At 30.5% G+C, this 12,499-nt stretch overlaps 1 protein-coding gene across 1 annotated transcript; it reads left to right on the top strand.

Moving 5' to 3' along the window:
* The first annotated feature begins 4,799 nt into the window (after positions 1 to 4,799).
* Positions 4,800 to 7,242, top strand: LOC145005793 (putative flavin-containing monooxygenase 1). The gene is made up of 5 exons (XM_078964901.1): positions 4,800 to 5,315; positions 5,450 to 5,690; positions 6,122 to 6,300; positions 6,392 to 6,741; positions 6,864 to 7,242. The coding sequence occupies exons 1-5, from the start codon at positions 4,878 to 4,880 to the stop codon at positions 7,204 to 7,206; spliced, it is 1,551 nt and encodes a 516-aa protein (XP_078821027.1). The 5' UTR covers positions 4,800 to 4,877; the 3' UTR covers positions 7,207 to 7,242.
* The last annotated feature ends 5,257 nt before the right edge of the window (positions 7,243 to 12,499 follow it).

Below are 12,499 nucleotides of genomic sequence, written 5' to 3'. Positions count from 1 at the left end.
TTTTCGTTTTCCTTAATTCTTTTATTAATTTAATATCCTACTAAGTAAAATGCTAAAATATAAAAATAATAGTTTATAAAAATAAACCTTTAGAATACCAGGTATTGTGATTCAAAAATCGATAAATAGGCCTTTGAGAAGGCCAAAATACTCAGATGTCAACTTGTTCATTGTGATTTTAAATTAAATTTGGTCACAAATTAAAACATTTTCAACGATGTTATGTAATTCAAGGATCCATATTGATTTAGGTTCTCGAAACCTTAAAATATTGAACTAAATCTATATAGAACCTTATAATAAGGATAATAATCACCGTAATCAGGAAGTCCATATGATAAAACTTGATATTATAAGGACCAATGATGAAAAAGGCTTCATTTTTAGACTAAACAAGATGAAAAATATACAAACTACCTTAATCATGTCAAATCATGTGTTTAACCGTTCTTTATTGCAAAAGTAAGATGCCAAAATATACAAACTAATGATAATACAATGTTTTAACTGGCCATCTTGGTTGAGTTCTTTGAACCTGCAAAGCCAACACATTAAAGAAACATAGTAAAAACCCTTTTAGGAACAAATCTGATATAATAAAGCCTTCACCCAATATATTTATAAGATAAAAATACAAAAAGTTAAAAATGATGAAATCAATTAAAAGTAAGGATTAAAATAAAAACCTGTTAAGAAAGAGCCATCTGCAGGAGGGATATTTGAATCAACATGTATTTTCTGATGGTTTCAAATTTTGAATTATCCGAAATTCAGGGAAGTAGATAGAATTTGTTGAGAAATATAAGGATTCAAAACACAGTTTAAAATTTAATATTATTTTATTGATGACTACTTGTACTATTAGCTTAATGATTTGAATGTCTTAAAAAAATAATATTATTATATTCAATTTATTTTTAGAAATAGTGATATTTCTTTTATAAAATAGTAAATATATATATATATATATATATATATATATATATATATATATATATATGTGTGTGTGTGTGTGTATGTGTGTGTGCGTGTGGCACGCGAGATCACCAGTTAGATAATAAATTTAAAATAGATAGGGGAAGAGAAGGAGGGAGAGTTGCATGAGCATGATGCTCTTTGCATGTCATCCATGTATGTCATACTAGTTGCCTTGCAATTGAACGACCCCAAGTGCCAAATCTAAAGTCATTGTTGCACACTTGCATGCCTTTTACCACTCTTCATACCCTAACAACATTTTCAATGGGAGGTCATTTGAGATGTCGAGTATTTAAAATTTTAAAACTCAAATTTAGTTATTTACCATCGTAGACCATTCATTTTTTGATCGAATAATTTAACTATTCAATATAAACTAAATGGTTTTTTTATTAGTGTTATTAAAACTACCGTTTTTAATCAATGATATTTTTATTTACTCTTTAATTATACTTAACCTTTAATACTTTGTTATTTATTAACAAATTGATTTCTTTTAACAATCATTAAATAATATATCATATTATGTTTTAATTTAATTTAAATTATTAATTATAATATAATATTTTTGGTATTTTTGTATAACTATATACATAAAAATTTATCATCTTTTATATTTTCAAAAAATAAACAAAAAAGTTTATATTTTTTGTTTTGGCTTTCGTGTTGTAATATATTTTTTCCGTTTAATTTAATTGTTAAAATTTCCAGATTGTAATATATTATATTAATTAAATATTCTCGTCGGTTAATATTTCATTTAAAAAATTGATGTTTGTTTACAATACATTAACATTTAAATGGGTATACATGAGTTAATAAGTTTTTGTTTGATATAGTTGATGTGACAAATCAAAAAATGCTATGAATAAAGTCCATGATCCTAGATGCTCTAAAAATAAACGGTATAGTAAATAAAATTAAACATAAACAATTGAAATATTGATATAATGAAATCCATTTGATTTAATTCACTTTAGAAGATGCAAATAATAGCACCTTATCATATACTTGTATAAGGAGGAGACACAACCCACGATGATGAAGAAATATATATACAATTAAAGTAGAAATTATCGATTTGATACCCGAATATATAATATTAGAAGTATATGATGCATTGGTATCAAGAAAAAAACAAGATGTGGTTGGTAAGGTACTTGCTAGGAAGTGTGAATGATTACGACTTTGGAAGATGAAGGTCTAAAAGGTCGCTTGTATTTCTTTCCAAACCCCTTATGCATTGTAAGTTTGTAACCGTAATATCGTGTTTAGTTTACAATTTCTAGATTAAGATATTATAATGAAGGGTTAGTTATTATTTAACAATTAAATAATAGCTTTGACTTAAATAATTAAAAAAATGATATCGATCAAGGTCTTACCAAGAAACTCTCTTATTTAATAATCATTCTTTACACACCACCTTGACGAAATCTCATATCCTTTCACTTTGAATCATTGATTTTGTATATGTTTTTATTCAATACAATTATATATCATGCATATCGAATCGTTGAGATAAATTTCATTTTATACATAGAGTATTTGACATGATTTCTATATAGCTCTTAATTTATGATATACGATTAGTGTCTCTCTAGGTTGATAAATAATAAACAAATAAAATGATGAATTGAGAAATGAGAAATGAGAACAATCAATGTCATCTATTCGGGGAATTCCATGGAACGTGGAAGGGAGAAAAGAAGTCACATGACATATCAAACATGCATTTGTGGAATGGAACACGATGGAAGAGGTTTACTCTTCTCTTCTTTAATCGTCTCTTTCTTTCTACACTAGTCAAGCATCATTACTTAACTTCCTCGATCTTTCCTCTGCTTTTCATCACCAATAAAATGTTTGACTCTTTCCAAATTAATAACTTCTATTAACTTTAAATGGAATATATACTGATTAACAAATTCCAAGAAGATACACTCCGCCTAACTTCACGTATTCTTAATGTATATACATCGATCATATAACCAAAACACCAAGAAAAAGAAACATTCCCTCTTAATGGGTTAATATCCTTAAGGGAAAAATTCGCAAATTAATGAATTTCTAGGATAGTGGTTGAAACTCTGAGTACTACGATAATTAAAACAAAGTTTTTATTCCAGCCACATATGGCATTTTTGGCAATATGTCACAAATTATTCTTTATGGGACATGAAACTTTATAAGTAATTAACTACCCAGGTTAGAAATGCTATACACAACCATTAATATTAGTAAGTAAACACATTTATTTTAGATTTAATTAATAACAAAAGCAAAAGAGTTGAATTAAACATAAAAAGATTTGGCTAACTAGTTGTGATATGTGTGGGGTACATTACTACATAAATAATTAAATTAATGGTGTTACGCGTACACACACTGCTGTTTCTATATCGTCAATGCCGGTACACCATATATGCCACTGTTAATGCATGTTGACATATATCATATATGAGATATATTATACATTGTTTAATGTCTCCTTAATTTACATGAAATGGAATTGAAGATGCAGTGAAGAAGCTATAAGTATTTCAACTCTAATAAATTAAATTTATAGCAAATAAATAATAAATTAAATTTATAGCAAATAAAGCTTTGATGAATTCAAATTAATTTCCTTGCTTGACAAGAAGTAAATAGTGAAATTTCATTGACTAATGTAGATAATTCAGTTCTAGACTACAGAACAGTTTTAAGTTTTTATATTTTTTTGGTAGGAAAGTAAGATTTTTTTTTTCGATATTTTTTGGCGAACAAAATAAATGAATAACTAGATGAATAAAAAATAAGATAATTCACCCAAAAAAATTTACCCAAAAAACGTCTCGATGATATATTTTTATGATGATTTTGATGATATTCACAAAAAATGTCAGAAAAATAATTTTTTTTATTTACTTAAAAATGAATTATGAAATTATTTTTTTGAGATTTTTTTTGTGAATTATCCAATGATTTATTTTGTTTGTTTGCTAAAAAAATATATAAAAATAATTTCTTATTTTTTTACCAAAAATTTTCTTTTTATTTGATCTTGGTTCTAATATATATATATATATATATATATATATATATATATATATATATATATATATATATATATATATATATATATATATATATATATATATATAAAATAAACTTAGATACCCAAACTCACTATACTACGTCACTTTGTATCATATATGCAATGTAGTCATCCAAAATTCTTAAACTTTAACCCCTAACATAATTACTTCTAAGATTTTCGAAATTTCATTATTATCTTTCTCTTACATCATATTTTTCTACCGAACACCTATCAGATTATATATATTATAGTTGAAAATAAAAATTATGCAAGATGAAGATAATGATGGATTTTCTAAAAATATTGGAAGTAAATAAGTTAGGAGTTGAATTTTAAGAATTTTGGAGGATTACAATGCATATATGATACAGAAACGTCATAGTATGGTAGGTTTAAGTACCTAAACTTATATAAGATTATATATATATTAATTCTAACTAAATGTATATAATCTAAGAACTTAATTGGATTTTGATGTTAACTAATTAATTAATCAAATATTTTCGTAATAACTTTAGTCTTTTTCACGAAGCATATATAACAACAAAAAGCTTGCATGTGGCATCTGAAATTTTGTAAACTTAGACTAACCCAAGTATGAACACAGTTTTTCCTGGATATTGTAAAAAGTCAAACGTCCATCCATCTCCATATGCACCATCATCTTACTTGTACCTCATGCAATCCCCTATAAATAGCATAACGTCCATCCATCTCCATATGCACCATCATTCTTACAAAATCCATATATACAAAACACACTTGACATTAAGCAAAATCCATATATACATATATACCTCGCAATAGTTAACTAATTATGGCACTTATCTTCTCCAAGATAGGCATCATCGGAGGTGGCATAAGCGGCTTAGCTGCAGCCAAACAGCTCTCCGAACACAACCCGATTGTGTTTGAGGCCACCGACTCCATTGGAGGTGTTTGGAAGCACAGCTCCTTTAGAACCACCAAGCTTCAGACCCCTCGTTGCGACTATGAGTTCTCTGATTACCCATGGCCACTTAGGGATAACACCAGCTTCCCGACATATACCGAGATACTGGATTATCTCAATTCTTATGCCAAACACTTTGACTTGTTCAAATTCATCAACTTCAACTCAAAGGTGGTCGAAATCAGGTTAGCGAAGTCCAAGGACCCGATGTCAGATTCCCTGAACAATCCCTCAACTTTGCTGTCGTCTGGAAAACCCGTTTGGGAGGTTGCTGTCCAGACTAGTGGCTCCACTGCTATTCAGGTTCATATCTAGCTCTTTTGAATTCAAAACAACTTAATCCTCAAGTTAATTAAACATATAGTTATTAAGTTTCTTCATGCATAAATTCTTGGATACGGCTTTAAGTATATGTTTGAATATGTATATGCATGCAGTGGTATGGTTTTGAGTTTATCGTGATGTGTATGGGGAAATATGGAGATGTACCAATAATACCAAAGTATGGGATGAACAAAGGCCCAGAAGTGTTTAAAGGGAAGGTGATGCATTCTCAAGAATACAGCAAACTCAATCCAGAGGAGTCTTTCCAGCTTCTCAAAGGAAAGAAGGTGGTGGTTGTCGGCTACAAGAAATCAGGCATTGATCTTGCTGTCGAATGTGCCGAAGCTAACCAAGGTATAATATATTAATTTTTAGTTAAACAGATTGCTTAATTAGTTGGAAAACTATAAAGATCTAACATTAGAATATGGTTAATGAACCAAATTTAAATGTTATTGAGAAGCGGTGGTGAAGTGTGAAGAACAATCAAACAAAATAAGTAATTAATAATTGAAACATAAATATTTTAAATGTCCACAAGGACCACAACCACGAAGCAGCTGTCTCATTCTTCAACGCATGCACACCAATATGTTATTGTCTTTTTGTATACTTGTGTAGTGTTTTGTTTTCCTATTTCAGTTCACAATTGAACTCCTTAAATTTCCTTATTTGGCCTTTCGGCCTTCTTTAACATTTAATTTTTATACGCACGACTTTAGAACAACATAATATTATTTAATTTCAACTATATATGTTAATATTATTTGGGATGTATGATGAAGGGGAAGAAGGGAAAGCTTGCACCATGGTGGTTAGGACTTCTCATTGGATAGTTCCACACTACTCCATCTGGGGTTTGCCATTTTACTTGTTCTATTCAACCAGATTTTCTCAGTTCCTCCATGCAAGACCAAATCAAGGCACTCTCAAGACACTCCTCTGCATGCTTTTATCCCCTGCGGTAACGATTCATATCTAATTATAATATTCCCCACTATGTGTATAGATAAATCTCACAAATAATATATATGACTTTTGTGTGTGTTTGATAGAGAAAAGCAGCATCCAAGATCATCGAATCTTATCTGCTATGGAAGCTTCCACTTGTCAAGTATGGACTAAAACCAGATCACCCTTTTGAGGAAGATTATGCATCATGTCAGATGGCCATCTTGCCCGAAAGCTTCTTTCATGAGGCTGATAAGGGTAAAATAAATTTCAAAAGAGCTTCAAACTGGTGGTTTTGGGAAGGTGGTATTGAGTTTGAGGACAACACCAAGTTAGAGGCGGATGTTGTGCTTCTTGCCACCGGTTATGATGGCAAAAAGAAGCTTAGAGATGTATTGCCTGAACCCTTTCGTAGTTTCTTGGAATTTCCTTCTGGCATGATGCCCTTATACAGGCAAGCTTGAGCATTCCTTTATCTTTATTTTTCTTTTTCTTTATTTTTTTTTTTTTTTCACCCGGTTTCAGTAATATATGTGAAATAAACTAATATGTTGTGCCTTGATGCAAAATTAACAGGGGTACGATTCATCCATTCATTCCAAACATGGGTTTCATGGGTTATGTGGAAAGTGTTTCAAACCTCCAGACCTCAGAGATACGTTGCAAATGGTTAGCTCGATTGGTGGGTGGTAAGTTTAAGCTACCTAGCATGGAGAAAATGCTTGAACAGATAACAACGGAGATGGAAATAATGAAGAACACAACCAGGTTTTACAAGAGGACTTGCATTTCCACTTTCAGCATTAATCACAATGATGAAATATGTGAAGAAATGGGATGGAATTCTTGGAGGAAGAAGAGCTGGTTGGCTGAAGCCTTTAGCCCTTACAACAGTCAAGACTATCAAGACCAAATTTGATTCATTTGATTATATACCCTTATTAATTGTGCCTGTTTGCTATTACCTTTATATGTTTAATTAGTATAAATAAGCAAGTATGCTTATAAAAAGCAAAATAGAATAACTGTACTCGTGCTCCTTTACATAACATGGAAATTCAAGATTAAAGATATATGCTTCAACGTTGTGATTGTTATGATTGAACTTATAATTGATCTGATGATCAACCGTGATGTAGAGAAGAACCAAGAGCCGCAAGCTTGATTTGGTATTGAATGATAATACATTAGAGATGAAAAGGTGAAATGGATAATATAACACACACACACACACACATATATATATATATATATATATATATATATATATATATATATATATATATATATATATATATATAAGATGTTAGCTTGGCATGTAAATGTAATATTTATTTGAGATAAACAAGTAAAGGTACAATATATAGATTAAACAAGAAGTTAAACTAGGAAATATCTAAAAGGTATGGAATGAAGGTTTCTATATTAATGCTAACACCCTCTCTCAAGTGAATGTTTGGAGAGTATGAGATTAAAACAACCAAGTAGAAGGACTTTGGTGAAGATATCAATTCTCTTATCAATAGTGGAAATCAACAATAGCAGAACGATATTACCAAGAACATGTTGTCACACAAAACGACAATTAGTCTCTATATATGTTTGGCATGTCTGTGAAAGACGTCATTATGAGCTATATGAATGGTTTCGATGTCGCACAAAAAAGAGTAGACGATGATTGTATAACCCCCTATATAATAAAAGCCACCAAAACCATATAAACTCTTGAGTGGTGTCAAGAAGAGCACAACATTTAGCTTTAATAAAAGAGTGGGTCCTAAGGGATTGTTTCTTACTGTGCCATGAGGTAAGGGATGAGTCAATAAAAAAGTAGTACCCTATCATGAAGCGGTGGCAATCAAAGACATCTCCATACAAATTTTTATCTAGTGCCCATGAAACTCCAAAGAGGATGTTGATAAAAAAATATAAGTTTAACACCGTATATTTGTAAAACACTGGAAAGTACCGTGGTTGCTGTTTACCATGACATATAATCCGGTTTAACAAAAGTCTTTCTTAAATATCAGAGTTATAGCTTTTGTGTTACAAAATCAATATCTATAACCACAATAAAAGAAAAGATTACATAACCTTCTTTAAGTTCCTCAAAGTCTTTTTGTAGTGGCTTACTTTTAAACTTTAATCTTCGTACCTGAGTACATAGCACAAACTACGTAAGTTCGAAGACCCATGAACTACATGGGTTTTAACTGAGTAAAGTGATTTAAATAACACAATTACAACACAAGTATTTTATTCAGTAAAACTTATTATTGTACTACTCAAATAATCTATAAACTTTTATAAAAGATGACTTCTTGCAATGACGCTTCTTGCCTTTTAGGCTCATCGATAATAATAGATGGTTCTTGCCATACAGAATCACCACGAAATCCATTGGTAAACAATAGATGGTTCTCGTCATATAGACTCCCCACGAAATCTCATTGGTTCTCATCGTGTAGGCTCACCAATAAATCTTTCTAATCTCATTACTCAATTTCTCAGGAAAAATATTATAAATAGTTATGCCAACTAAACAAACATCCATACAAAGATGGAGTAGATTTCTCATCTTCGGAGCATAATCTATCAATTAGCAGTTACAAGAAAATCTAATACTCTTTTGCATATATAATCTTCTATAATACTTATAATACTTAATCACAATAAATTTTACCAAATGTAGCAGGGGATCTATTACAAGGATATCTCACTATGTCTTATCTCCTTGACTCATTTCTGAAACTTATCATTACTTACCATACCCATGTATCACTACTAAGACCTGTTACTGTATCATGTCTCATTTTTGAGACATAACTGTGTTCTTCGCATGGGAACCTATAATCGTGTTCCTCTCATGGGAACTTATAACTGTGTTCCTCTCGTGGGAACCTTAATTGAGTTCTTATCATGTGAACCTATAAATATGTTGCTCTCATGGAAACTTATTACTTGAGGACCATAAATTTGTCCATAACATAAAATAATAGTAACTTACTGAAAGTAATCATTTTCACATAAACAACTAGGTTTCATTTTTCGCATATAATCATTTACTTTGCAATGTACACATAAATTCCACACGTACTCACCTGTCTAGTTAGTGGAGACTAACTATTGTCGTGGCTTCAAGCTTTGTACTGATTTTAACTTATTACCTTGCCAAAACCTTATGTTGTTCTGTAAGCGTATTTTCGTAATCGACGTTGAAAAAAACTTCCTTTTTCTACGAGTCACCGCTCGAACTTTCGGAATTTCAGTCGAAGAAATGCAATGCTTTAGGCTATTTATATTTGCTGTGATATGTACCGATGTGCCGACCAATATGATTTTTGTAACACCCCAAAATTTTCAAAATTTAAATGCTATGGTTTTAATAAAATTATTACGAGTATTAACCCACATGTAACAAAAACCAGTTCCACAAAAAACATTTACAATTAAAACCTTGGGTGTTACCATTCTCTATCACATTACTTCTAGCTTCCATTGATTATCCTCTATCATTATATGTAACCCGAGATACATGATATTAAAAAGAGATACGTAAGACAAAATTGTCTCATGAGCTACGTGGGTTTTAGACCATAAAACATTTCAATCATTTTCAAGAAAACTTCCTTTTATTTATACCATAAAGCATTTTGAATCATTTTCAAGAAAGATTCATTTCATTCATACCATAAAACATTTTCAATCATTTTCTTACATAACATAATATATCATATCATAGGTGTCATTTCTTATCTTATCATTTCATTAGCTTCTTTTCTATCTCCATTTCCAAGACCACGGTGGAAAGAAAAAATCATTCCACCAAGGCATCATTTCCAAGACCGAGGTGGGAAGAACAAAATCAGCCCACCAAGGCATCATTTCCAAGACCAAGGTGGAAAGAACAAAATCAATCCACCAAGACATCATGCTTATGACATATACTTCACGGCATGGAATATGCCACCCGGATAGATTCCTCTAGACTTCTTATGAGGCATCATGGCCCGAGCAATTTTCTTTTCATTACTTTCCAACTCTTTTCATTTATTTTCATTTTTTCTATTACTTTCTATTTCTTTTCATTACTTTTCAAGCTTTAAATATTTAATATGTTAGTACCAAAGTACTAATTCCAAAATTAAAGCATATATATTTCAAAACATTTCAAACACCTTTTCAAAATATTCGATCTTCCAAAACGTTCTTTACTTTAAAAACATTATTGCCTTCAAGGCATTCTTTCAAATTATCATTTCCAAAAACATTTGACACTTTCATTTCAAAACATTTCATATATCAAACATTAGTATTTCATTATCATAAAATCATTTTGCCATGTACCCCAAAGTGGGAAAATGTCAATACGTACTCACCTCAATCACACAAAGGTTAACTAGTTATTTTCTAATTCCTTTTCTTAGAGCAACACTCTCAATCATCACCTATATAACATGGAAATAAGTTATTAAAATAACCAAAATACCCCTCATATATTCCATTAATAAGTTTTATTGCATCAAATTATTCCGCATGAAAAACTATGAACGTAAGCGAAAACCATGCGTAAATCTAAGTTTGTATACCGAAGTTATAAAGAAAACAAGAAAACCTCTAACAAATACTTCCATGGGCCATGGAAATTAAGGCATGGATATTGTCAGGTTGTTATTTCATGTCTGCACACACACAAAACTCGATTTTTCTCAAAATAATACTCTACTTTGCATAGTTCTTGAATACCATTTTCCAAATCACTTTACACCACTTGTATAGGTTCTCATACATGATTAGGAGGTGTTTTATCATCTAAAAACACCCCACTTAAATCATTAAGTGCTCACTGAAACCTCTTAAGAACATATTAATCTTTAAATTCCATAAGAAGGGTTAACTTGTCTGTTGTTCAATTAAGCATTCTAAAACTTACAAAGCTTGTTCCCAACTTATTTAACACTCAAATAAATGTTGTCAAGTACCTAAAACCATAACCAACCCTATTGCAGGTGTTTAATTTTACTATGAAATCCTCAATTCCATTATTACACTCTAAATGCTTATAATGACTCAATTAAAATGGTTAAGAGATCATGTTGCTCAATAATACCCTTCAACCCATATGCACTATTCCTGAATAATCTAACATTACACAAATATTATGTTAATTCCTTAATGGAGTTATGGAATGTCCAATTCCATTCCAACTTTCCCATTTTTCCCTTATTACCAATATCCATTTATCAATCTAGGAATCAAGCAACACCTTATGTTTTGAATTCAAATTATTCCAAGATTTTCCATTCATGATTATGAACTTCCTTTACTCATCAATCTCTTAACCACAAAGGATTCCATTATTTTCATCATATTGTCCCCAATTCCATTTCCATTCAATCTTGAACATGATTCTCCCATCATGGATGAATTTTAGCATTCAAATTATATTTGTTGCTATTAAATATCATCTAGATCATATAATTCAATTCCAATTTAACATATAAACAAGAATCCCTAAATTAGGATTTCTAGGGTTCATGAGGGTTCTCACCAAAATCCTTAAATCCATTAATGTGATGATTTGATTGAGATTAAGATCATCGAAACAACTCAATGGAGGTCAGAAAACCAAACCCTAATACACAAATGAGATGAAAATTATACATAACTCCCAATCCATAGATGAAACTCGAATTCTACATCAAGGGAGGAAGAAAGTATCCCTTGAACCACTTGATTTCTTTAAACTTGCAACAAATGAACCAAGAAGGCTTAAGATTGAATCCTAGGGTTTCTCTGGATCTTGAATCGCCATTTCACTTCCTCTCTTCTTTTCCCATTGTTCATATTTGGATGAAATGGAGATGATGCATTCTTATTTTCTGATTTGTTATATTTTGTCCTTCAAGTTTCCTTGTTTTGGCTAAAACCTACCAAACTTCAATGTCTATGATTTTAACTTAAGTTTTGGCATAGTAAGCCCTTCTCCATTCATTATATAACTTTTATAGTCATTTCCACTAACTAAGTCAACTTTTTGGTCAACTTACTTTGCCAATTTGACACTTTTGACCCTTTAACATTTAAAATGTTATTACTTTCACTTATAAACTTCCAAATTTCATATCAACTAATGATATTATTATCCCTTGATAATTTAACTATATAAATCATTTGTTATTTAATTACTTTATTACCTTAATAACCGGGTC

The sequence above is a fragment of the Lactuca saligna genome, chromosome 7 (genome assembly GCF_052625555.1).
Source record: "Lactuca saligna cultivar CGN05327 chromosome 7, ASM5262555v1, whole genome shotgun sequence".
Classification (NCBI taxonomy): domain Eukaryota; kingdom Viridiplantae; phylum Streptophyta; class Magnoliopsida; order Asterales; family Asteraceae; genus Lactuca; species Lactuca saligna.
The sequence above is the reverse complement of the archived record's forward strand: the minus strand, read 5'-3'. Positions and strand labels throughout refer to the sequence as shown.